The 27,229-nt window shown below is 55.7% G+C and overlaps 1 protein-coding gene across 2 annotated transcripts; it reads right to left on the bottom strand.

Moving 5' to 3' along the window:
• Positions 1-588: 588 nt before the first annotated feature.
• On the bottom strand, positions 589-26,879 carry BCL7A (BAF chromatin remodeling complex subunit BCL7A). Of its 2 annotated transcripts, none has more exons than XM_072952988.1 (6): positions 26,568-26,879; positions 19,507-19,588; positions 16,359-16,455; positions 13,096-13,263; positions 6,560-6,744; positions 589-3,408 (listed from the first exon to the last, which is right to left on the bottom strand). In XM_072952988.1, exons 1-6 carry the CDS (start codon positions 26,657-26,659, stop codon positions 3,337-3,339), a joined length of 696 nt encoding a protein of 231 aa, XP_072809089.1. In that variant the 5' UTR covers positions 26,660-26,879; the 3' UTR covers positions 589-3,336. The 2 variants fall into 2 exon arrangements, with proteins under 2 accessions (XP_072809089.1, XP_072809090.1); XM_072952989.1 differs by having other exon boundaries at positions 592-3,408; positions 6,623-6,744; positions 26,568-26,863.
• Positions 26,880-27,229: the final 350 nt, after the last annotated feature.

Here is a 27,229-nt window from a genome sequence, read left to right as displayed (position 1 = left end):
CCACACCCACTGCCCCCGTCGGTGGCTCACCCAGGGCCGGGTTTAAGGTACGAGAGGAGGAGGAAGTGAGACTGGACAGGGAAAAAAGAAAAAACTCCACTCGGGGAGGGAGTCTGATCTGAGAGGGAGAGAACTGCCCAAGTTGCTGGGGGAAAAGGGCCCCAGATGGTTCTGGCTCCAGCCTGACCACGAGCTAAGACAAGTCAAGACAAAGTTGCAATTCACCTGTGGGCTGACCCCTCAGAGTCTCTGCCACGGACCAGAGCCTCCCAAAGTCAGGGACGCGGCAAACTGGCGTCCTCAGCCAGGACCCAGGCCAACACCACCCGCCCACAGTATCCAGCTGGTGCATAATGAATGCAGCTCTCATGACCATGGGAGGCAACCATCCCTGTGAGCAAGTCCTGCACAAAGTCAGGGCCACACGCCCGGTGCAGGAGGGGCCAGAGCTGCAGTGGGGTACCTTCTCACCAACCACCGGGTTTTGCTTTTATTGTAATGCTACAATATCACATGGTGTTCATTTGAAATTTTTTTTTTATTTTCTGAAATGGAACCATTGTACATTGTACAAACCATATCTACTGATGGAATAAATAAGTGAAAAATTATACTGCTGTACAACACACCAAAAAAAAAAAAAAGTCGTAAGAAAAAAAAAATTAGGTAACGGTGAAAAAAAGGTCTTTATACCTCCAACCAGGTTCTTGCCGATAACGAACATTCCAAACCATGACGTCGTTCGTAATGGGAGGTCACCACCCTACACGTCGGTCTACTGCCTTCGGGTTATGGGTGTAAGTGCCAGCACTTTGTGGAATGTGTAGCTGCAGCATCCCCAAATTCAAGTTTTTGGGGGAATAAGTTTGCCCTGGGAGCCCTTTAGGCCGCGGGGCCTCGGTGTCCACGGAAGGCATTCGCTTAGGACCCCCGCCCCTGGCTCGGCCGCTGAAAGGTCTTAGGTTCTGTGGTGGGAGGACGGGGTGGGGAGCAGCGGCTCCGGGGGGCGGCCGCGGCGAAGGAAGCACGTCTGGATTTTTGCAGTCTCGTCATCCCGCGTGGAGGGCCTTCCTGGCCAGCGTGGATGGAGAGCAGGGCCGCGGGCAGTCTGCCTGGCGTGGCCGTGGCCGTGGCCGTGCCCGGTCGGCCCTGACCCCTGGCCCATTCCTACCTTCAGGCACTTCAGAGAAAAACAAATGACAGCCTCAGCATCGCTGATGTCGTCCTCAGTCGTCCTCAGCCACGTCGGCTCCCCTTACCTGTCCAGAGAGGACCCTGCTGTTTCCGTGGGTGCGTGTGTGTGAGATTCTCCTTCAGCTGTCTCGGTTGTAACCGCTCGTTTCCCAAAAAGAAGAGGAAATTAATATCCAAATTCATCTTTCATCAAAATGGAGTTCTGCTGCAAAGAAAAAAGTTAACTCTAACTCTACAGGATCTGGAGGTAAAGCCGCCTTGAGAGCTAAGAGGTAACGCAGAACACAGTTCTCCACAGAACTGACCGCCTGAGGGGCAAAATTCATAAGGATTTTTTTTTTTTTAAGACAGAAACCTTTCGGTATCACTAACGTGAACATTAAGATTTTCAAAGTTTGTGTTTTTTTTTCCTTCCCTTATTTCAGGAGACATTTTTGCATGAGGTATTTGAAATTCAGGAACATTTTGATTCTTCTTGAAGTGCAGGAAATAGATTGGCTCCCTTAAAAAAAAAAAAATCAGAGCCTCACCCTCGGAAACTCTTAGAAAATGGAATCTGGCAGACACTTCCCATGGTGGTCAGGAGGGATCCACACGTGAAAGGTGGTACCTGAATATGCACCAGTTAGCCGGAACAAAAACAAAAACAAACGAACGAACAGGAAAAACAAACAAACAAACAAACAACAAAACCCGGAACCCTCCCTCCCCCCCATACAACTCGAAGGGAGTTGGAACTCCAGTGCAGTAAAGAAAGCTCAGGAGAAGGGTTAAGGTCTGAGGAGTCTGTATAGGAATTAAGAGGCCTCAGAACCAAGCACGTAGGCAGTTTGTCCAAGGGGGGGAATCTCTGTTTCAGCGAGAGGAAGCTGTCCCAGTGCAGGTAGGGGATGGAGGCGGCGGGGAGGGACCCGATGGCCCCTTTCTGGAGAAGTGCAAAGCTCTCCAGTTCCTTGGTGCCTTGTTTCTGGTCTTCAACGCCCGTTCCCCACCCTGGGAATGAGATGCGATTCAACTGTCGGCTCTGGGAGTGGGGAACGTTATGCAGAAGCAAGCAGATTTTGGATTCTGGCGGACCACAATCTTGCCTCCCCTGCAGGTGGCGCCAGGTGGAGGGGGGAGGCGAGGGCATCAGGTAACTGGATTTGAAATCCAAGCGACGTCCTATGAGAGAAAGTTCAGCACCAGCTATTCCTGCCATCTGCTCCCTGCCTCCTCCGCCTCTAACAGAGACAACCCTGCAGTCAGCCACAGAAGCCATTCCGTCTGTCTCAGGAGGGGTGGGAGAAGCGGTGTGATGGGCGCAGAGGGTGGAAGTGCCAGAACGATCGAAGGTCTGTGTGTGTCCGCTGGGCCGCTGTGGGCTTGGAAACGTCAACCTCAGACGCCCCGAGGAAGCTCTTGGGGACAGTCGCCCTGACACCGGTGACTCCTCAGACCCTGGAGGCTGGTGCTGCCCCTTCCTGGGACTCCGGGCGTGCCCCTGAGACCCCTGAACCTAGAAATCAGGTGGCTGGGGAGGTCCTGCTCTTCTGCAGCCTCGAGCTCTCCTTCTCCCTGCCTGGTCCGCTCCTGATGCTGAAGTCCTGGGACAGGGAGGAGAGAGATGCGAGGACCGGGGCAATGGCTGCCCGAACTGAACCAAGAGGGCACTTTGCAAGGGGAGATGCAAAACAACCAGGAAAACATGCCAGAGGTCACCTCAAGGGCACAAGGCACAAAAAAAGAAAGCGGAAGGAATCAGTTGAACAGTGAAAAGCCCCGACGAAAAAGTGAATTCCTGATTGGTACCACCCTCAAATAGCTTATATCGTTAAATAGAGAAGTGGGGGAAAAAAAAAATACAGCAGCAACACAAATGTAATCTTGGCTTCAGAGACAGTGTGCAGACGCTCCTGAGCTGTCACCCCGCTTTCCCCAGGACAGTCACTTCAAGATTCGAGTGTTTCACTTCACAGCAGAGAGTTCTTCAGTGTCTGAGAAGTTACGCCGCTCTAGGTTTTCTTGGATTCGCACTTGGTAAACTTGAAAAGTTAGTAGTTCCCTTCACACCCGACAGGGATCGCTCGGGTGATGTTGTTTTAGAGTTAAGCCTGCTGACGCGCCTCCTGTGAGACGGGGACAGAGGGCTGAGCTCAGCGTCTACATCTCCTCGGAGTTTTGTTGCGGAGCCTCCAGTTTCATCTTTTTGGAGGGTGGCACTCCTTCCAAATCCTTGGGGGAAGAGGAAGAAAAGAGAAACACAGGTTGACACCCCAGGAGAGTGACTGAAGTCAGCAGGAGGTGGCAGGTCAGCCCAGGAGGGTGGGTGTCTGTGGTTCTAACCCGTGGTTCTAACTTTGTGGCCTTCGCATGGACTAGAAAAGGTTCGCAGATCCACGGGGCGCCTCAAACCCAAACTCCTCCTGTGTCCACTGAGCCCAGGTCACCCATCACCCCGCCCCCTGTGCCTCTAAACTCTCCCTGCTCGCCACACCCACCCGTTTCCCCGTGACCAGCCTCCCAATCTCTGTAACTACAGGGTAATTATCTGCGCAGGGTTTCAGGCTTACCTCTCCAAGCTCACAGGCTAGACCAATCTGGCCGTGTTGACAACTGCTCACCCAGGGCTCAGCACAGGAGCCTGGCCTGAGGCAGACACCCAGCATTTGTGAAATGTACACAAGTAAGTTATTCTGGGGGAAGGGTCCGCAGTTGCTACCAGATCCCCAAGAAGTCCCATGACTCGAAATTTTAAAAGGTTCAACACTCACTCATCCGCCGCTCCCTCGACTTTCTCACTGCACCACCTCAGGCATCTCCAATCTAACCCATCACTAACTCCAGTTCCTGACTTTGCCCATCCTAACCGGCGCTCCCGCTGCCCTTTGCCTGGGATGCAGCTGTGCGGTACCCTGGGGTCCTCCCTTCTCTGATGCCCAGCCTAACAGTAAGTTCCCTCAGCTCCATCTCCAGAATCCCTTGGCCCACCCACTCTCCCCTCTGTCGCCACCCTATCCGCACCTGAGCCGCCCTACCCTGCCTTCAGCGTAGCCCGAGCGATCTTCTCAAAAGAGAAACTGAACACAGACGAAAACCCGTGGGCACGGTCCCACTGACCCCAGGACAAAATCCCAGCTGCCCGCCAGGCCGAGAAGTCCTCTCCCCTCGTCTTGCCGCGCTCCTCCTTGTCCTCCAGGCTCCAGCTCCCCGGCCTCCCCTTCCGTTACTCAGGGTGGCTCCTGCCTCCGGGCCTGTGCACCTCGGTTCCCTCTGCCTAGAAAGCCTGCCCGCGCAGTCCTGATTTCTCATCCCTCAAATTCCAGCTCTCCCCCAGCTCCCCTTGGCCTCTGCCCACATTAGGCTTCTTTGCATCACCTGCTCCCATTCTCCTGGGGCCAGAAGCACAGCTCCGGGACCCGCTGGTGTCCGCTGCACCCCGGCACTGTCTCTGTCTCCCCAACCCCATCAGGAGCCCCAGGAGGGCAGGAGGGACCACGTCTGCTGGCTCACCCTGGGTCCCTAGTATCCGGCTGACTGCCTGGTACACAGTGGGTGCCCAAATAACGTTAAATAGAAACCCCTGGGCTTTGACGCAGGATGTCTCTGAGTTTCTGAGGCAAACTCTCAGACCAATTATCGCACGGAGGCAGGAAGAGCTGCCTCTCTTTCCTTGCCCTTTTTCTTAACACAAAAGCAACAAAAGCTCAGTCTGAGTGTAACAGGAGAACGGGGGCCACTGTGTCTTCCGAGGATGGGGATCCCGTTCAGGGGAAGAGCTCGTGAGTGGTGGGGGACAGTGTGGGAGCCCAGGAGCGGAACCCGAGAGGCTGAGCTGCTCTGTCTAAGGGAGGGAGCAGGGGGAGGGGGGAGGGAGGGGGTGGGGAAACATTCTTTTTTAAACAGAAGAGGCTGAGCTTCAGTGTCAAGCTGTCTGCCTCACTGCCATGCACTCTTGGTCTTGTTCACACACCCAGCAGCTCTGGAGACAAGTGGCGTGTCTGCGTGCACGTGAAAACGGCGGAAGAGGTCCCGTTGCAGGTCTGGGTCCCCTGGAAATGGGTGTGGAGCTGGGGGCACATCAGAATTGAAGCCCCCTGGACTTTCCAGCACTAGAAGCCTCAGGGTGTGGATCAAAGTTCCAAGCCAGTCTTTCCTCCACTGAGTTCAAGAGGCCAGGAGATCCCCGATGACATCCTCGTGTGACCAGCGCTACCTGAGATCTCTGTTGTACTTTTAATCAAATGGGCTCATGCTCTGCTCGAGACTCCGCCTTGCTTTTTTCATTTCACATTGTGAGAGTATTTCCTTTTTCTCTCTCTGTACGGAAGTCAACACATTCTTTAGAACAGCTGTTTTACCCAATCGGGCTGTTTTATACACGATCCCAGGTTTACCTCACCCTTTCCACAAACTGAGGTTGTGACCGACTTCCTACCACTACAAACACATCTTTCATGGACACTGCCTGTGTCCTGGGCCTTCGGAGGAGTGTTCTGTAGGATGAGAGGGAGTTGCAGATCCAAGGGAATGGAGATGTCTAGTCTGAGAGTCTAGAATCTGAGTCTGGAATCTGCTTGAAGGCGCCGCAGAGTACAGACCAAGCCCTGTCCCTTCTTTCTGCTGCTACTCGTTGCCAGTTTCTCCCCGGGTAGGAAAATACTCAGCAAAGTGGAAACAGTTTCACTGGTTGAGGTTTTGACGCCTCTGTGTCCCTAGTCCTCTTAGGTAAGCACAGAGGGCTGACAGTAAAAAATCAGAATGGGAGCCAAGGCAGCACTGAGGCTTCTCCTGCGTCCAGCTCTACGGTAAGTGTGTTACCCACGTTCTCCTCTCATCTGCACCCTGGCTCCAAGACAGTACATGAGCCCATTCTGGCAGCTGGAGATACTGAGGCTCAGCGTATGCCAATGGAAGGACCTGGGATTCGAATGCGGGAGGTATGCTCTGTCCTGTCCACTGGGCTACCTGCTTCTGCACTAAGTCAGACTAGATTCTGGCAAAGAGTGACGACCCAGAAAGGGGTCATAGCAGGGGGCATGTGCTCAGTTGCAAAACTGGTCAGTTGTAAAATTCCAGAGGAAGATTCACCCAACATTTAGGATTCTGAAAGACCTCTCTTCCCAGCTCTAAGGAAGTTGACTTTGGGTCACTGAGACCAGGCAATGCTCTTGTGGACTCAAATATACAAAGTGACGACACTGAGGCTGGGATAAAAGACCCTCCCCAAGGGCCGGGCCCCTGTGTCTCGTCCTTCACCGTGGCCCCCGTGGCCAGCCTGGGACACAGAAAGATGCTCGTGAATCCTGCTCAATGAATACAGGACAGTTCCAGTTGTCCAGAGAGAAAACAACAAAACAAAACAACAAAACACCTTTCAACGTACCCCCAAAACCCCAACGGGCTCCCGGCAGATCCGGCTGCCCCTCTGAGACCTCGAGCGAGGTACCTGAGAGATTGTGGACGTCTCTGCAGCCAGACCCGAGTCCCCAGACGGCTGCCGTTCTACTTGCTCTGAACTGTTCACTGAGTTCTCCATTGAGGACTGTGAATTCTGCTCGTCAGAAGCATCTGAGGGAAAAGCAAGACGACAGAAGCTGTTTTCAGACACGTGAGATGCGGAGCCAGATGGACCAATTACTAAAAATACCTGGCACTGGGTAGTTTTATGGCCAGGCGGTCTGTCAGGACTGCAAGGAGCTGGGGGCTTGGGAAGCCTCTTGCTTATTTTGGGGGGGGATGTTGTTTTAAGTAGCCAGGCCACACACTAGCCCTGGGGCCTCCAACCCTTTCCCCTGCACACCTATTACCTGCCCAGGGCCCCACAGGCCCCCACAGGCCATCTAAAGGATGCTGTGGGTTTTGTGCTGTGTGCACCTGGCGCCCTCTGGTGGACACAGCACGCTCCAACCATCATGGCTGCTGACTCTTCCCTCTTCCATTCCCGAGCCTGCCTTCTCCAGCTGGGGAATCCAGAGGTAACTGCCCCTCTGTAAACATGTCTTGGTAATATGGATATTTTTCTGTTTGTCTGAGCAATGACTTATCATTGCAAGAAACAGAAAATACAGAAAAAATAAAATCACTGATTATCTCAAGCCAACCACGGCTACTATGCCACTAACATCGTAGAGGATTTATTCCATTTTTCCAGATATTTTCTCCCTACGTGCATACAGTTCTCTACTCTCCCCAAATAGGATCCCATAGTATTTTGGAAGAATTTCTCACGTCCTTAAAAATTCTATAAGTACAAGAGCCTGCAAGATGGCTGCGCTGCATTCAATCAAGCAATCACTTATTTAATGAATCTTCTTTCGCCGGCTATTTGGGCTCTTTCTTATCAGTCTCCCTGCTCCCCCCACCTTTAGCAGAAGGAAGGTGCAGACCTTAGCAGGCTGTGTGCAGCTCTGGAAGAAGTAGCAGCGGTTGCACCTGAAGTTTATTTTGGGCGCAGAGCGCACGGGGAAGCAGGTGGGGCAGCACCAACCCACCCAGGGCCCCGCTCTGCTTGCACTCAAGACATCAACAACATATGTCACCCCAGTTTTTAAAAAGCGCATTACAATACTCACGAATGTCTTACTTTCTGGGGTTTCTGAGGCAGTGGCGTAACCAAGGGGAAAACAATTCCAGGCTTAAGTTTTAAAGTGAGCGAGAAATCTGGGGCATGGGGGGAAGCTGGCAGCGCTCCAGGTCTGAGACTGGAGGGGCACAGAGGGGTGGGGACCAGGGCAGGAAGGAGCTGCAGCCCTCCTTCTAAGGGTGCTGACCTCCCAGCCCATCCATCCCAGGTTAACACAGACTCTTACTCCCCAGGCCAGCAGCCCTGGTCTCTCAAGGGCAGTGCCAGGAGACCTGACGCCCCGCCGGGGTGTGGGCAGGGTTTTCCCGCTGCTACGGGAGGGTCATGGATCCGCCCTCACCAGGGCTGGGCTCCACCTACAAGCTGGTGTCTCGGGGGACACAGGGTTGACAGACAGATCTGGGTTCTAATACCAATACTGCCTCTGCCACTTGCCTCCTTCGGAAGCCAGCCTCTCAGTCTCAGATCCCCACCCTCCGTCAAGTCAAGGTTGACAACAGCCACCCTGTTGTGTGCAGTGAGGATTCAGTGGAATGACAGTAGAGGTACCCAAGCAGCGAAATAACCCCAGATGGGAGTAAGTGCGGGATTGTTAGGGCAGAGAACCAAATTCCCCAACAACCTGACATTTCTTCACTATTTTTAGGGTTACCTTTAAAATCTGTATTAGCACAAGTTCCTCAAAAAGTTAGACACAGTATTCCTGCACGACCCAGCGATCCCCCTTCTAGGTACAGACCCAGAAGAACTGAAAACAGGCCCCCCCAACTGATACTTGTGCACAAACGATCAGAGCAGCGCCACTTACGATGGCCGGAAGATGGAGACGGCCCAAGTGTCAATTAACAGATGAATGGATAAACAAAGAGTGTTCCAGCCACACAGCGGAATACGATTCAGCCATAAAAGGAGCGAAGCACTGACACAGGCTACAACGCGGATGAACCTTGACGACATGATGCTGAGAGAAGCTGGATACAAAAGACCACATTCTGTTGATTCCACTTCTATGAAATAAATGTCCAGAAAAGACAAATCCATAGAGACTGAAACCACAGACTGGGGGTTGCCAAGGGCTGGGGGGAGAGGGGAGTGAGAGCTCAAGGGTGCGGGTTCTCCCTTTGGGGTGACGGAAACGTGGAACTAGACACAGTGATGACCGCACGACAATATGAATGTGCTAAATGCCCCTGAACTGTTCGCTTCAAAACGGTTACTTTGATGCTGTGTAAATTTCGTCTCAATTAGGAAAAAAAAAGGGAAAATCCACACTAATGCTATATTCTATCTCGTATCTGTGTTTCCTTTACAGACATTTTCAGTTGTTACCGTCCTCCCCGTCTCTGACCACAGCTCCCTCTCAGCCTGCACACTGAGCTTCGCAGGGTGAAGAGGGAGGTGGGGCCCCAGATGCAGGCTTAGAAACCACAAACGTGGCCGGTCACCCAGAGTCATGCTGACCCCTGCCCAGCCCGAGAGCTCAGTGGGGACTGGCCTTGCTGCCTGTGGAGCATTCAAGGCCTCGGTGGGGCAGCCTGATTCTTAGTGAACGGTGCTGGAACGCACCCAGGGGACATTATTTTCCTGGGGCCTAAATTTAGTCTAGGGAGTTTGGACATTATGTCATTCCCTGAACTCACTCGGTAGTAAACAAGTTCAAAGCAAGGTCAACAGCTGGCGGCCAAGCCACCCGGTCTCACAGGCAGAGAGCCCCACCTGGGGAGGCCTGGGGCTCAGCCTCGTGCCCTGTTCCCACGGGAGCCGGGCAGCCCCGGACAATGGGCAGGTAGGCCGGGCCGATGGGGTGGTCTGGCCTGAGCAAAGCCGGGCAAGTGTGCCGGCCTGGAGGCCTGGGGTGGCCGGGAGAGGACCCAGGTGTGTTCCCACCTGGACCTAAGGAGGTGGGTGGGGGTGGCAGTGACCCAAACATGGCAGTTATGACCCAAGACGTAATTCCTCCAGCTGAACTTTAACTGGCCCCTTAGGGCAAAAAAAGACCCAAACATGGGAGAGAGCAGGCCATGGCCAGAAAGCACGGAGGATGGGTAGAAGCCGGGGGCCCACACCTGCCCCCCGTGGGTGGAGATGGCTCCCAGCCCGTCCTCCACGCCAGCCCTGCCGAGCACGCTGCTTCCTTTCCTGCCTGGTGCGTGCCCTGCACTGTGACCTGACGAGAGAGGCCACTTTTATCTGTCTCATTTTATGAACGAGGAAACAGGAAGGCACACAGGAGGTGACGCTGCCGGCCCAAGGCCACACAGCTAGCAAGTATCGGCCCAGAAGTGACAGCTCGTCTTGTGTCCACAGCCCTGTCCCAGCCTCTCGGCTCCACCACCTTCTGCCAGGAAGGCTCGGGGGCCCCGTCGGGGGACGAGAGCAGATGCCCATGTGCCGTACACAGTGGAAGGCTGCATCAAAGCCCCGGGGACAGTGGTTCCCAATGGGGAGATTCTGTCCTCCACTCCCCCAGGGGACACCTGGCCCCATCTGGAAACATTTCTGGCATCACAACTGGGGCTGGAGCATGCTACTGGCATCCAGTGACAGGGAAGCTTCGCAGTACCCACCACGCCCAGGACACCCCCACAGCAAAGAATCGCTCGGCCCCAAGTGCCGACAGCGCAGAGGCGGAAAGGCCTGCTCTGGGGGACAGCCGGTCCCCGACCGGCTCTCTGGAGGAAGCCCCTGCAGGCCTTACAGACGCTTTAAGCCCCTGCACCCTCTGACTCAACAGTCCTCCCCCCAGGGCCAGGTCCTACACAGCCACTCACACCTGAGCCAAGATGTGGAGACATGCAGACAAGACTCTGCAGAGGAAAAAGAAAGAACCCATACGACCACCAACGCAGAGACTATTTAGATAAATCGTGGCATGTTCATGTCATTGAATGAAAAGCCGGTGAAGAGAGTAAGCCAAACAGGTGTGTCCTAACGTGGAACCATCTCCATGGTGACCGTTAAGTGAAAGCATTCTAAAAACGGAGGTTATCAGCTCAGATAGATGCTTGTAGGTGCAGAGAAACTCTGGAAGGCGACAGAACAGGCTCAACAGGGGTCCACCCTGAGGAGGGGAGGACACTGGAGAGCTGGGGAGGGGTGCTTCAGCCTGCATCCTAATTCGGGATTGTTTCTCGTGTCCTGCATCCCCGACTCTGCCTGGAGGTCCGACTGGCACGTGGGTACCTTGCCCACACGCCCCCAGGTGCTGCCCTCTGGTTCCTTCTGCCTGGATTACTTGGTCTCCTCCTATCCCTGCTCAGCCTTCAAGCCCAAGTCAAAGCACCTCCTCCAGGGAGCCTTCCTGGAGGCCTCCAGACCTCCTTTCTGTATAGCGTCTGATCACGAATTCAAAAGCCCCCTTTGGGGCCAGGCAGTGCCATAAATGAGTCAAGCAGGCTGTTTAATTCAGACACAAATAAATGTGCATCCCCCAGCCTCCTGGCCTCTTACTTTTCTACTCTTGGTAGAGAAAGTTCAAGAATTTTCCTTTTACATCTATGACAAGAAAAGCAACAGTGATCACAGGGTAATACACGGCAACTGTCTTTGGCCTGAGTGTCAGAGGGACAATAGGGAGTGGTGGGGAGTGTGGTAACGAGTGAATGCAGGTCCTCTTGGTCTTCCCTGGAGGGGCAGCCATCTCTGCTCTAGCTGGTGGCTGCCTGATGGAAACATAGGTTCAGTATTGCCAGATCTTCTGACTGTACAAGAGAAGCTTGAAACTGATCTTACTTTAAGTGAAATTGTTCAATTTTTAAACTTCGGCATCAAGTTCCAATTAAAAATGAAACTACCACTGGGCTCCGTGGTCACACCCACATACCACATGCTGGATCTCGTCTGTAGACTGTCATTCTCAGTATCAATCTGGCCTGTAAGTTCTTGGGGGTTAGGAGGTGGGACTCAGCTGTGACTGAGGCCTGGGGGGGGGCACAAAGCCTCGCTCGGTGCTGACACTGGGGACGTGTGCAGGAGGGAAGGGAACGAGATGTGAGTGAATCTGCAGCACAGGATGGCCTTCTTCCCGAGGAGAGGCATGTCCTCTCGGAGCAGCAGGAAGCCCAGACTCCCAGCCAGCCACCTTGCCCCCCCCGGGTAACAGCACATCAGCCCGGAAGCCTCCCTGCAACCCCAAAGCCTGCCCTCGGGCATCAGCAGGCACCCCAGACTCTGCCGGCCCCACCCCGCCACCGCCTCTCCCATCAAGATGACAGTAAAGTCATCCCTCTGGGCCGAGTGTCGCCCCGAGTCCCCTCTCTCAGCCCAGGCACCAGCCACCAATACACTCTCACTTCTGCCTTCGAGACAACCTCCGCATTAGACAACCAGGAACTACTGTTCATTTTCTTGGGTGTCACGTAAAGAGAATGCCCTTATTTTTAGAAGATGCTTAAAGTGCTTAGAGACAAAATGTCGTAAGGTCTACAACTTAATGCCCCAGAAAAAAATATTTTTAGGCAAAGCAAAACCAACCAACCAACCCACCCTCCCTCCCCCCAAAAAGCCCAAAGACAACTGGTGAGTCCGGGCTGTGGGTACACAGGAGAGTATTATACTGTTCTTTCCATTTTTCTGTATATTGGAAATCTTTCATTTAAAGACCACCCAGAAACCCCAAAATAAACAAACCTGTACATACACATGCACACCCACACTTGTCCTCCACACTCAGACACTCCTCGCGGCCTCCTGCCCCACCTGGACAACCGCAGTAGCCCCCTCACTGTCTCCCTGCCTCCACCCCGACCTCCCCATCGCCTGCTCTCAAGCATGGCCACCAAAGTGATCCTTCAGATCACGGCACTCAAACCCCTGGCGGCTCCCGCCTCACTCGGCATACAAACCAGGGTCTGAGAAGGGCCCCCACACTGGAGGCCCCACCTGCTCTCTGACCTCATCTCACTTGTTGAGCCTCTCGTGCCCGCTTCTCCAGCCACACTGAGCACGCTCCTGCCACAGGGCCTTTGCACTGCCTGGGACGCTCTTCTCCCAGGCATCCACCTGGCTCGCTCCCTCGCCTCATCTGAGCCTCACTGGCTCTGATGTCACCTTCCCAGACCACCCTATTTACAATGGCAGCCCCTCCCCATAACACGTCAAGACTTCCCACCCTACTCCCCTTTCTTACTTTGTGACTCTCCAAAGCACTTGTTTTCCAAAGACTAGATTTTTTAAAACTGCCTTGCAAGAAAACAAGCTCCAGGCACTACCTTTCTCCTACCATCACCTCCTGAGGGCCGGCACTTGGCAGGACCTCCCTGGAGACCCATCCGGCTGCCTGGCTGGAGGCCGGCGGGGGGCGGGCCCCTCTGAGCCCAGCTCCCGAGGACACTTACCTTCGGCCCCGGGGAGCTCCTTCCCCTCGGCCTGGGCCTCGTCCGCCTTGGCGTCAGCGCCATCGCCGGGCACGGCCGCGCTGGGCTCGGGAGCGGGGCTGCAGTTGCTGCTGTTCTCCTGTTTGATGGGCGACGCGTCCGCAATGGAGCTCTGGTTGCTGTTATCATCTGCGGGGCGGGGGGCACAGAACCACAGGCTGAGGACAGGTGGGTGGGGACCACAGCGCCCCCGGGCCTGTGCGGCTGCACCCCTCTCCCTCCCGAGGCCTCTGGGCCGGCCCCCCGCCCAGGGCCGCCCCACGCTCCGGCCAGGCCAAAGGGTCTGAGGGCCGGAGGCGCGCCTGACCTCGTCCGGCCGGCTCGCTCGGGCAGCCACCCACCGGCGGTGGCCGGCACACGTCGAATCTTCAGGGGACACCCGGCATCGTGCGGGCCTGGCTCTGAAGCAGTGCAAAGCCCGAACTGTGTTCCCACGGGACAGCGTCGCCAAAGCGTTTCATCGGATCTGATCAAGCTCTAGACCAATCCTACTTGTACGCAATAAAAGGGAGGGGAACAATTCTACGGGACTGCCAGCCCAGGCCAACAAGTCAGTACCATTAAGAACAAAGCAGCAGCAGCAGGAGAGCTCGCTGTCATTTTACAGATTAGGGAACTCTGGGAGACTGAACTCCGCGCCAGCGTGAAGCTTATCTGGATGCTGTTGGAGTGTGCCAGCTCTGAGAGACATCTGGGGACAACTGGGGAATCTGAATACAGCCTGGCGTTTAGAAGTAAGAAATTAATTTTGCTAGGAGTGATAATGGTGCAGTGGGTAGACACGAACGCCGCCTGTCAGTGACGCACACTGAAGTGTTTAGGAACAGACTTGAACGGCGTGATGCAGGAAACGCGCTGCAGAGCGCGCGGGCAGGGGCTGCACGCCACTGTCAGAATCCCCTGAACTTTGCACCCAAGAGCTGTGTATTCTTTTCACACGTAACCTATACTTCAATGAAGAAAAACCACTTTTAACACATTAAAAAAGACAGATGAGGCAAACGTGGCCCAATGTTATGAAAACCTAAGTGGGAGGCACCCGAGGTTCAGCGTACTATTCTCTCTACTGTTCTCTGTTGCAAACACCTTTTACAGTAAAAAGGAAAAAGAAGAAAGCTCACCGGGCAAAGGCGTCGGGGCCTGAGCTGGGGACCCCAGGGCACGTACCTCCTTGCCCTGGACCCCCTTCCTTGGGCACAGAGTCATTTTAAACTATAAATACCCATGTGGTGATTTCAAAAATACTGCTCCAGTCTTACCTGGCTTTTCTGGGCCACGCTGTGCCCCCGGGACCAAGGCTGTTATTGTAAAAATGAAGGTGGGTGGGGAGGGGGGGAGGGGAAAGGAAAGGCACCTCCCCCGTCCAGGGCACCGACACGAGCCGCGCACCAGGCAGGAGCATTCAGTGGCACCTCGTTCATCCCAACAACCTACCAGCTGGGGAAACTGAGGCTCAGCAGCAGAGCCCTTGGCTCAGGGTGGTCTGCCCAGCTCCGAACCCCGAGCCCGTCCTCTGCATCAACCTGGTGAGGAAGATCCAGGCAGCCCCGCAGCCCCGACAGGGTAAGTTGCACCTGATTTTAAGTGAATGCTGGGGCTTACGAAGAAAAAGATGCACGTCCTCCTGATTCACCTTTCAAGGATGTCTAAACTTCCTCCCTGTGCCGAGGTACATATGCAAGTGTGTGAGGAAACAAAGAAGGCAGGGGCTCGACCCGTGGGTCCCCACGTGGGGTTATGCTAATTAAGGGCAGTAAGCGCTAATGCTTAACAAGCCAGCTGCCCCGAGCCTAGCCTGGTGACCCGGTAACAGCGCGACCCTGACATCTGGGCTGACCTCAGGTGGGTGCTAGAGACTGAGCAGCTGGATGCCAGCGCCCTCTCCCCGCCGTCTCCTCCTGTGCCCATCCTCCCGCCTTCCGAATAACCCTAGCCTGGCCCACAACGTCCCCTGTGCTTTCACCCCCACGTGCCCTGCAGTCGGACCTGGTCTCTCTTGGCTGCACATGTCCTGAAATAGAAGGTGAGCGTGGCTCCTGAGTTGGGGACCTGGGTTGCTCAGCATTCTAGATTTTTCTGGAGTGTTAAGTCTAGGATAGTGGCCATGAACTTGAATTCTGCCTCCTTCAAAGGACCTCAGATGCCAGCACCAGCATTTATAAACAACTTCCTAACTCTGGGCAAGTTACATCACCTCCCTGAGCCTTAGTTTCCTCATCTATGCAAAGGAGCTTGACCTCGGGATTAAATGAGGTGATGTATGAAATGGGCTTAGCGACATGCTTGGCACATTGTGACGGTTTCTTAAATGTTAGCTACTGACTGCCAAGGCCTTAAAGGGATTATCTTATTTAACACTCACAATGACCTTGTGAAATAGGCATTACCACTCTCATTTGACAGACTTAAAACAGACAAACCCAAGGCTACGTGTACAACAACGAGCCCAGAATCACACCGTGATGGAGTCAGATGTGAATCTGGATGGGATCTTGCCCTCTGCTCTAAAACGTTCTCGCTTGCAATTCTATGAATTGACTGGAACTAAGCCAGACCAGGGGTCTCCTCGATTCCCAGAGAGTGGGGATGCTAACCAATGCCAGGGGGACAGAGTATGTCAAAAAAAAAAAGGGAAAAAAAAAGTCACCAGCAATGTCAAAACAACTGCAGACCAGCTAGCGCGTGTCCTTAGCCTAGACTTGATCAGTGGGAAACTGGATATAGCTTTTGAAATACGACAGCAAAGGAAGTTAAACTGTCTATGTGGAAGGGAAGGTCCCAGGGTCCCAGATTGATTAACTTGAAGTCAGAAATCCCGTGAGAGCTTCCCAGCAGCCAAAGCAAAATAGGAAATGGGAAATTAGAGTCATTTATATGATACGTCGGGCCTAGGAGGGAAAAAGACAGATACTCTAGAAAACCTGCTGGGCACACAGGACTAACAGAGCATCTCCTGTGAGGTGACACAAGTTACTAAGTGAGAAAGAGGTCATGTTTTATGTCTCTGGCTCATTTTATCATTCTTGGCTTGCTGGGCTGGGTTCTCTTCCGCTGAACCTCCTCCTTGGCACGGAGGCCTCCGGTCCTGCCCAGCCCTCCTACCCCTTGCCTGGAATGCGAACCAACCTGCTGGTAAAACAAAAACACGACCGACCGAGCGCTGCACCATGGCCCAGGGGCCTGGCAGGAGAGGGGCCGGTGGGCCGGCAGGGCAGGGCACTCACCGTGCATGTCCATCATGCCCGGGGAGGAGCTGTTCTCCGGAGTGGTCACCTCGGAGCCACACTTCTCATCTTTCCCCTTTTTCTTGTTCTTGTTTTTCTGGAGGAGAAAACGGTGCAGAAACCGAGTCACTGAACCATGTGTGTGTGCGCGCACAAGCGAGACCCCAGGAAATGGGATGAATGTTTTACTCCGCTGACTCATCTGGGAGCCTCCACGTCTCTGGAGGGCTCTCCTTGGCCTGCATCTGAACACGTCCCACGAGGGGCCTCACCTCCTTCGGAATCACAGAGCCCAGTGGAGGGGAGGCTTCGGGGCTGCAGCCCCTGCAGGCACACAGACACCCAGGCTGGGGGGAACTTCCTCTGGGGACAAGGCCACGGTCACCCTGCCCGGAGCAGGCACCGTGATGCCCAGTGAGGGATGGAAAAGACAGTTCACATATTTCCACCATCATCAGGCTCCTGGGACTGCCCTCCTCAAAGTGCAGTCAGCTGACACCCAGCGTGACCCTGGAGGCCAGGTGAGGGGGGAACCCCAGGGAGGAGAAGGGAGGTGAAAGCAATGCCTTCTGTGTGTGGTTCCACTTCTTACGGATGGAATACAATCGTGTGGGAAACAATCTAGCTGTGTCCATCGGTAAGGGACTTGTTAAATAAATTACAGGACATTCATTCAATGCAGTGGGAAGCAGCAATTACAGAGAAGAGGCAGCTCTTCCTGTACCAATGAGGAATGATCTGCAGAAATATCCACATGTTAAAATATTTCAGTATCTCCGAGACGTATAAAAGAAAGGCGCAGAACACGTGATTGGGATGCTGCCACTGATGGTAAGGAAGAGGATAAATGAACGTGTGTTTATGTGTTTGCTTGTGTACACACGCTCTCCAGAAGGATAAACAGTGACATTGTCTCCAAGCAAAGACAATGGGTGGGGTCAGCAGTGTGTGCAGGGATGGGAAGCAGATTTATAAAAAAGGTGAGACCGTAAAAAAAGGTAACATTTGAAGAATATGCAACCCTATAGAGACAGAAAGTAGGCTGATGGTTTCTAGGATCTTGGCAGGGGGAGGGCGGTATGAGTTTTCTTTCTGGGGTGATGAAAGTGTTCTGGAATTACAGTGGTGGTTGCACAACTGTGAGCACACCAACACTGGCAGGCACACTTTAAAAGTGTGGATTTAAAAGTTTGAATTGTGTAACATGTTTTACCTACTTAAGAGAATAAAATTTTCAAGAGTTCCAAAGAAAACAAATGGTGTAACCATGTTATTATTGGGTGTTTAAAAACACGAAAAGCTATCCTTTCCCAATGCAGATTCCTGACCACAACCGTCAGAGATTTGGATTCAGCTGTCCGGAGTAGGGCACAGGAACCTGCATTTTGTCAAGACTCTCTGGGGATCAAATGCTCGGCCAGGCAAGGGGGACCCATGGCCCTAGAGGGAGGGGAGGAGTCCTGTACATCTTGGCTCAGAGATGACGGCGAGTCAGCATCTGAGCACTGTCTGCACAGCCATGCTGGGCTGAGTTCTTCCCGTATGATATATTGCCTCTGCTCTGGTGCAGAAACCCCAGGAGCTGACTAACACTGCTCCACTGCACAAAAGAGGGAACTAAGACCCTGCAGGTGAGGTCACCTGTCTGGCATCACAGGTTAATTGGGGGTGATCTGTCCAACTCCAAATCTAGAGCTCTTTGCCCAGCCCTGGGCTGCCCAGTCCTTCTTGACAGCCCATATATTACATTTTCTCCTTGATCACAATCCATTTGGCACTTCCCTGATGTCTGTTTCATGCTATTCTATAATTATCTTCCCCCAACAAGATTATAAATTCCTTGAGAGCAGGGACCACGTCTTCTCAAATGCAAGCGGCGTTTATACAACACCTAATGATGTGCAAGGCACAGCACGGGCAAGAGCCAGGAGCTGCCTTCGAGGAGGCTGCCTGCACCCTGCTCTCCTTCCAGAACGGCTGGCACCAAAGGCCGTGACGGTCTCTGTCGGTACCTTGGTGGCTCCATGAGCCAGGCCAGGCCCAGGAGGGACGACAAACACCCGTGTCCTCAGCCCAAGCCGACCCAGCCAGTGGCCAGCGTGTGATCAAAGGAATAGGAATGGAGCCTCAACCCTGCAAGGAGACCCAAGACTTGAGGGCAGGTCACTGGAGACGGTGGAGAGAGGCTTAGCCCAGCCTTATGGCCCCTAGAAACCTGCCGAGCATGACCACGGGCACGACTAGAGGCACACAGGTCAGCATGAGCCATCTTCCTAGATGAGAAGGCTGTTTGCATGGATGGAGAAGGTATTCCAGGCAGGAGGAACAGCCCAGGCAAAGGCCTGTAGGTGGGACCATTCTGGATTTTGTCTGGAAATGAGAGTAGCTGTCCCGGGGAAGCTGAAAAGCTATCTCTGATGTGGGGCAGCTGCCTGTGGTGGATCCTTCCCTGAAATCAAGCACAGCCACTGGGGCTCCCCCTAGTGGTGGTAGCCACAATCCCTCCTGGAAACCCTACCCCGACCCCCCTAAATGGTCCATGCTTCTCTGCACCAAACTCTCACTCTAGGGTCACCCATTACCACCAGCTCCAACCACCAGAAGGCTCTCCAGGAGTAGAGAGACTATGTGCTTTGGAGTCAGACAGACCCAACACTTGCTGTGTGACTCTGGGGAAATGGCTTCACCTCTCTGATCCTGTATCCTCACTTATACAGAGTGGATAGAGAGCTCAATTCCACAAGGTAATGCCTGGAAGATGGTGGGTGCCCGGAATAGCGCTACAATGATGGGGGAGGGTCCCCCTGTCTGGGGGTACCACCATATCCATCCCAAAACCATAGTGCCCAGGGTCTCAGGGAGGGGACACCTCTGCACTAAGGTGAGTCCCCACTGGTAAACTGTGGGGCTCTCAGCCCCCAAGAGATGATTTTAGAGGACATTTCCCACCTCTCAGAGGGCCAAACTCTGGGGCTGGACCATGGGGGGAGGGGCCTCTCCAGCCCTAAGCTGGGTCCTCCTGCTTTCCAAGGGGCCTTGGCCCCGGGGTCTCTGCATGGTGGGTGGCAGCAGACAGCCCCCTCTCCCTGTGGTGGGAAGGAGCATGGATAAACAGCCCCACCCCAGGGGACCAACCCTACATACTCACATCGTCAACCTTTGGCTCCGTCACAGGGACCCACTTGTAGATTCGCAGGGACGTGTCACCCACTGTCACCCACTTCTTCTCCCTGCAGAGGAAGAGGAAGAGCCCATTACCAGGGGGCTTCTGGGGGAAGGCTTGTGGGGGGCACAGCCGCACTCCCCTGGAGCAGCTGTGACTGCTGGGCTGCTCCGGGTGGGGGGGGCTACGAGAACATGCTCCGATCACACAGACGAGGGTTGGAATCCCAGCTCTGCCACTCGCTAGCTGGGGGCCCCTGGGCAAGTCACTTCACGAGCCCAAGCCTCAGTTTCCCCACATGGTTAACAGGCTGCCGTGAGGATTACGTGAGACAAGACATGTGGACACTTCCTCATGCCTGGAAGGAAATGCTTGGTAAGACTCGGGGTGGGCAGGGCTGCCACTGGGATGATTCCTCTGGATGGAGAGACTCAGGCCCCTGGTTCCTCCAGCTTTCGCCCCACAGAGCCAGGGACCTGGGCCGCCCGAGAGAACTGGGCAGCGGAAAGGGCTTCACACCAGTGGGGCATCTTCTCTGGTGGGGGTGGAGGTGGGGGCAGGAAGGTCCTCACCAAGAGCCCCCAGGGCTCACCCTGCCCTCCCCGCAATGCCCCTGAAGTCGTGGGAAGGAAGCAAGAGCAGACAGCATGAGTAACCGCCCCAGGCTCTTCCGGGCAAATGCCAGTTAGATCAGCCAAGGGGAACGGAGAGCAGGGGCCAACCCGCACACCCAGTGGCCTCGGCCCCAACAGGGTCCAGGTGTTGATACCGAGGGACCGTGACAGGGAAGCACAGCTGGCTGGGGGGTCGCTCCCAGACCCGACACCTCTGTTCTGAGATGCCTAGACATGAGCTTCAGGGTCTCAGCTCCTAACGTCTGCAGGGCTGCTTCCTACTCACCCCCAGCTGCCTCCAAAACTCCTGGGGGGCAGTGCCCAGGGCCCCTCACCTGCCAAAGGCAGGTTTATGGTGAGAAGCAAATCACAAGCCATGAGAAGGAAAGGGGGTGCTTGGTCCCCACTAAAGGAAATAACAGTAATTACCGCGCTCTCCTGCCACCACTCTGCTCCGAGCATCGTCCTTCTCCAGACTATCACTCTGGCCTCCCAAGTTCGGTCCTTGACCTCCCGCAGTCCACGAGTCAGGTCCTGTCACTTCCTGCCCCTAACACTGGGAGTGATGGCCAGAGGCCGTGTGCCTGAGGACACCGAGGCTCAGGGAGAGCCCCCCCAGGAAGAAAGCCAGGATTCCAACCAGGCAGCTGGGGCCCTAAAGTCCACATTTCCCGCACCAGGCTCTGCCATCTCGGAGAACTGAGAGGTCTCGAGGAGGAAATTAGCTGACTCAAGGGACCACCCACTGGATGTGGGGGCCAGATGCACACCTGCTGTAGGTGGCGTGGTGGCCAGGAGCCCTCAGTGATTTTAGTGACAAGGGTTCCACCAAAGCCGAGAACTACATGTGGCATGAACACCTCTGCTTGCGGGCTGCCAGGCACCTTGTCCAGCCTCCCTACCCATCCCTCAGCCTTGGGTCCCCCCTCCGTGGGAGAGCAGTCCTCACAAGCTGGTGGGACCCATTACCACCACCCAGCACCCCTTCACCACTGCGAGCTCTGAGTGCCCGAGCTCACTCAAAACCAGCTAACCAAAACCACAGGCACTTCCACGCCCAAAACTATGCCTGCTCGGGTTGCAAACGTCCCCTGCTGGAGGAAGCTAGGGTCTGGCTTTTATTTACTCTACTATGACCGTTTCCAGTGCCTCCTACCTGGTAAGCACTGTACACATTTCCTCTCATCTTCCCATGACCTTGTGTGGCACAAACTGTCACCTTCCTCATTTGACAGATAAAGAAACTGAGGCACGAGGAGGTGTAGTCATTCTCCCCAGAGCCAGTGTTCAAACCCTCCCTGTTCCACTGCTTTCTGGAGCAGCCTCCCCCTGACCCCATCCCTGCCCTTTTAGCCCTGAAAGAGTTAAAGAAAGGCAGGTATCTAAGTTTCCACCCACCTGTCTCCTACCTCCTGGAGGCTGGATGGATGATCCACAACCCTAGTCCTTCCCCACCTCCATTCTGAATAATCAGAAGGTGCCTGGAAGGGACAGGGACATTCCAAGAAACAACCTCGGTGACGAAGCAATAAAGAATCATAGTGGGCATTGTGTGCTGAGGGCTTACTTTGTGCCAAACAAGCGCTTTATTGACATGCCCTCTCTCTCGAGAATTGCCTACAGGCCTATGAGAGGGGGACTATTGTCACCCCACTCTATAGACGGGAAACGGGAGGCCCAGAGAAGTTATACCACTAGTTCATGGTCACACAGCTAGTCAATGGCAGAACCAGGGCTGGACACAGGCTCTGACCCCAGAGCCCTTCTGTCATCTGTCTCCCATGAAAAACTAAGAAATGATTCCACAGAGCACATCGGTGGAAGAAGCTGCACAAAGAAGTTTAAATTGCTAAACCCCTATGCAAATGGCCAAAGGCAATCAGTGCTCACAAGCCCTCAACTGCCTTCCTCACCAGGCCCCAGTAGGTCAGCAAATCCAAGGCTTGATTGTTTAAAAAAAAAAAAAAAGTAATTGACTTGCACAACACAGGACACCTCTCAGGGCAGAAAGTGTGACAGATCCGGGCTTTGCAGGCCACACGTGAGCCAGGGTGAACGGGTGAAGTCGCGGGTGCTTCCCAGAGAGGTTACAGGTCCCTGCAGGTTCTGAGCTGAGCACAGCCAGGTTCTGCTGCCTCCCTTGGCCCCAGCGGGTGACCTCTGGGCCCGAGTTCCAAACTGAACCCAGAGATTAGAAACCATTCTTCAGGTGCAATTCTGATCGTGGACGCTGAGGGACTACGGGACAGAGGGAGAGCGTCAGGAGCCTCAGGGCTGCTGCCCGGCCGGCAGCCCCCAAGGGAGAGCCAGGCCCCGGGGCTCAGGGGCGTGTCACCAGCGTGAGCACCAGGTGCGCCATCGAGCCGGGGGGGCTTGGCAGTGCCTTGGGAAACAACACCTGGACTTGGGAGCAGCTGAGAGTTCCCACCACGGCCCCCAAACTCATCACCCTAGAACATACAGTCCCCCAATCCCCAAGGAGGGTATTAATCGTATTTATAACGCCTTATATTCACGATGGCAAACAAGCAGCCAACAGGCATGGTTTGTCTGGCCAGCACAGTACTTTCAAAAATTTGGATCAACTGCTAGAGTTAAAAAAAAAAAGTCAGACCCCACATAAAAATCGTTTCCTGGTTATTCCCCAAAACACAACCTGGCCACAAGAGGCCCACATGGCCTGAGGAGCAATGGCTCTCCCCAGAAGGGCCCTGTGGCTCTCCCAGATCCCCCAAGTCTCACCACCTGTGGCCACTGGGCCTGGATTCACCACAACCACCAGGCCGCAGCCCAGCCTTGCCACGAAGCTGCCCCGGGCTCGCCCTGAGCCCTCCGGCCTGGCTGGCCCCCCGTAACCAGCCAGGCTTCGGTGCCTCTCTCTTCCTCACCAGGCTTGGGCGCTGGGACAAAAGGACTCAGTGAGGTCCCAGCTGTACGAATAGAGCCCCAAATGCCCAGCACAGGCTCCTGTATAAACTACAAGCACCCCTCGACCCAGATTCTCTAGGCCAAGGCCAAATTCTAATGTTCCCCCAGGTCCAGGTCCAAGGGATTGCCAGTCAGGGAGACCATCTTGGGATCACCTGACTCCCTCAAAGAGGGATCTGAACCCTTCATTTCACACCCACTTCCCAGGGCTAGGCCCTGATACCACAGGAGGCCTCAGCCTAACTAGGCCCTGGCCCACGTGACCTGCCCTGTGCCTGGCCGGAGAGTACCCCTGGAGGTACCGAGGTGAGGGCCTAGCACAGTCAAACCTCCGCCTCCCCCAGGGACGGGTGGGAAGTCTCAGAGAACAGGCCTCTCTGTCTTCACAAGCCACTGAGGGACCCTTCAGACCCAAGGTCCCAGGGGTCCCGGGCCTAAGCCTACTTGGAGGCTCAAGCCTTTGCCTCCTGCCCAGAGACTCCCCCTCCCCTGCTCCTCTCCACACACCCACTGGGTCTCCTAACCCTGGCCCAGTTTCCCCAAAAGGGGCTCAGCATTTTGCTCTTCCTTCAGCCATGATTTGGCGGCCTCACAGTCGGCCTGCCTTGCTGGGATACCAGACAGAAAGGAAAGGAGAAATGGCCGGCAGCTACGGACAGAGTGGCCACGGCTGGCTGCTGGCTTTTTCCAGGGGCAGGGAAAGCGTTGGGCTGGCAAAGTGGGGGATTTTTAGGGGTCACTCGGGCTGAGGAGAAATACCAACCTAGGCTTACAGGCTGAGTGGTATGCCAGGCACCTCTGTTCTGGATTAAAAAAATAAAATAAAATCAGGATGCCAAGTTAAATTTGAATTTCAGACAAACAACAAAAAAAATTTTTTAGTACAAGTATGTCCCAAATAGTGCATGGGACATACTTACACTAAAAAAGTATTTTAAAATGTTATTTCATTGTTTATCTGCTATTCAGATTTGACTGGGTGTCCTATAATTTTATTTGCTAAATCTGGCAACCTAGTGTCTCAGCCAGTGGTGAACTGCATGGTTGCTGGCCACGCAGTTAATAAACAACCCCAAACCACAAGGACCGACTGGAAGACGCATTCTAAAGGCACAGTGAGGGTGAGATTTGGCTTCTCTTGGCTGAGGAAACCCAGGAAATAAGGTGGTCTTTTTAGCTCAGAATGGGCAGGAAAAAGAAAAAGAAAAAAAAATATCAGCAAAATGTAAGTTTCTACCTTACAGTAAGGACAGCATTTAATGACCACTCCTGTGTGTAGGATATGTGCTTCTGGAGACATGACATTATTCCAAGAGAAGAGAAGGAAGCAGAGACACCCCTAGCTGCTATGGTCAGAGAAGTTACATGGTTAGCCCAAGGTCACAGCAAGGAAGTGAACTGGAAGCCCAGCCATGAGATCCCAAAGCCCGAGGTCTTTAGAGGACTTGACACCTAGTTTCCCAGAACACAAAAAGGGAGGGAGACCGGTTCTCCCCTCTCCCCACCCAAACACAGGCCTGGCCCACAGCAGGCACAGCGGGCTGACTGCTCTGGGCCCCCCGGGGTGAAAACCCCACAGCTCCATCTGCCCTCCCTGTAGAGCAGCTGGCGGGTGGGCCCTCCAGGAGCAGCTGTCAGGGTGCAGGAGCCTCTGCCAGGCTGGGAACCTGGGGCAGAAGGCCCCAGCACACGTCCCGAAGCACAGAAAGGCAGCTTGCCCCCACCCGTCTCACCTCCAGGGTGGTGACAGAAGGGACTCAGGCCCAGACAACAGTTCTTTCTTTGCAGGGGCATTAAGGCCGGGGACAACTCCAGCCTGCCCTCTGGGAGTCCCGCAGGAGAGGGGGTTGTGGGCTTGCTTTCCTGTGTGTGTTTTGGCCTGCAGCTGTTTCTGCCATTTTTAAATGGCCCCAGTCCGGGCACTGGGCGCCCTGTGCACCAGGGGAGCTCCCACAGCAGGCAAGACTTGGATCACAACTTTGGAAGGCCTCCCCTTCTCACGGTTCTGAAAATTCTTTGTCCCATTGGAGCCAAACCCAGCCCTCCGCCGGGCATCCGGCCATCTGCAGACAGCCCTTTCCATAGGAGGCCCGGGAGCACGTGGACTTTATTGATTTTCCTCTTGCCTTTTTTGTTGGGTTTGACTCAGAAAGGACAGCTAACTTGTGACACGGCTAGACTGGAGGCTCGCCCCCAGTGGTTCTAAGAGACCGAAGCGTTTCTCAAGAAATGACACCCCCAAACATAAACGGAAGCCCGCCACGGGGCCTGCTGGGTTTTCAGGCTTTAAATAAAGGGTCAGGACGAGCCCGCGGGCGCTGACACTCGAACGCCGTGGCGGCTCCTCTCCCTCCCTGACCCTGGTGAGGCCGTGGGAAAAAAATACTAAAGTTGAAATCCGGTAGCCGGGAGTTTTCAACAAGTCTGCCCCAACCTGGCGATCGTCTCGCGCCTCGGGCCTGGCCCTCGGGCCGATTCCGAGACAGACCCGGACGAGGCCGGGGAAACGTTCAGTCGTCTTAATTACAAGGCCACGCCGGTCAGAATCTACCGAGAGCTGGAGAAACCCGCACGGCCGACACCGAATCCCCCTTTGCCCCCCGCGCAGAAAACAAAAACAACGGCTCTCCCCGCAAAACAAACACGAGCTCCTGGTTTTGGACAGGCAGACGCGGCCCAGGAACGGGGTCTGGCCCCAAACACTCGCTCGCCCGAGTCCCCACGTCCGGGTCCGGGCAGAGCGGGGCGGGAGGGGGGCGCCCGGAGCTCCGGGCCCCGCGGCCGCCACCGGCGTTTCCTCCTCGCGCTCGCCCCCATTTTTCTTTCTCGCCAAGAGCCCTCGCTCCAGGCAGCCCAAAGCGCTAAATTTAAACGGCTCGCGCTCTGCAAACTCCGCAGACTCGAGGGCGCCGGGCCTGGGAGGCGGGGAGCGAGCGAGCGAGCCACCCCGGGAGGGAGGGAGGGAGAGAGGGAGAGAGGGAGGCCCGGCGCGGGCAAGGGCGCGGGGGCCGGCGCTGCGCCGCCCGGGGAGCGCGGGGAGGAGACGGAGACGGCGGCGGCCCGCTTGGTGCCTGCACAATGGAGCTCGCGCTCTCCCCTCCGCCGCCGGCATCACGGCCCCGGCGCGCGGGAAGCCGCTTTCATGTGACTTGCACAAAACGAAATGGCTTCTGGGGCCGGCCCCGAGCCCCCCTCCCGGGAGCTGAGCGCCGCGGCGGGGACTGCCCGCCGCTCCACCGCCCGGCCCGGGGCGCCCGCCGCCTCCGGGCTGCCGCCGCCGCGCCAGGTGGGCGACAGGCGGGAGCGCACCTGGGCAGCGGACACGGCCCCCGCCGCGCGCAGGTGACCCGGCTCGAACGCCGCCCTCCCTCTCCAACTCCCGGGCCCGCGGGCGGCCCGGGGCGATGCGCCCCGCCGGCTTTTTGTATCTGGTGTCGGGATTGGGGGCGGCCGCGGCGCGGAGCCGGCGAGCGAACGAGCGAACGAGCAGGCGCCTCCGCTTACCATTTGCGCACTTTCTCGATAGCCGCCATGACCCTCTTGATATCATCTTTGGCCCGGCTCCTGGTCTCGGCTCGAACCGACCTGCCCGACATGGTTCTGGCGGGGAGAGAGAGGCTGGGGGAGCGCGCCCGCCGGGTCCTGCTCGCGCTCCGCGGCGGCCACACTCGCGCCCGCCCGCCCGCTCACTCACTCACACACACAGACACTCACACACACACTCGCACACATACACACACACACACAAAGCCTGGTGCCGCCGCGCGCCCGGGGCCCAGTGCGCAAGCGCAGGGCGGCAGCTGCACCGAGCAAGGGGAGCAGCGCCGCCGCGGCCGCCGGCAGTGCGGCCTCCGGGAGCCGCCGCCGCGGGGCAGCGCCGCGAGCCTCCCCGCCCACCCGGGCTTGGGGGGCGCCCGCCGCCCCCAGCTCCCCGGGGAGGCGGCGAGGGGCGCCCGGCGACCGCCGGCTCCTGGCACGCGGAGGGGAGGCGGGCGGGCGGATGTGCGCGCGGACCCTTACTCGGAGGCCGCAGGTGCCGGGGGTCCCCCGGAAAGGGCGGGGCGGCCGGCCGTGGAGGGGGCGCATTCCTGGGGAGCCAGCGAGGCCGCCCGTCCGCCGCCCCGGGTGTGTGGCCGCGGCTGTAATCATGAAGTTTTCTGTGGGGC

Source organism: Vicugna pacos, chromosome 32, assembly GCF_048564905.1.
Source record: "Vicugna pacos chromosome 32, VicPac4, whole genome shotgun sequence".
Lineage (NCBI taxonomy): Eukaryota > Metazoa > Chordata > Mammalia > Artiodactyla > Camelidae > Vicugna > Vicugna pacos.
The sequence above is the reverse complement of the archived record's forward strand: the minus strand, read 5'-3'. Positions and strand labels throughout refer to the sequence as shown.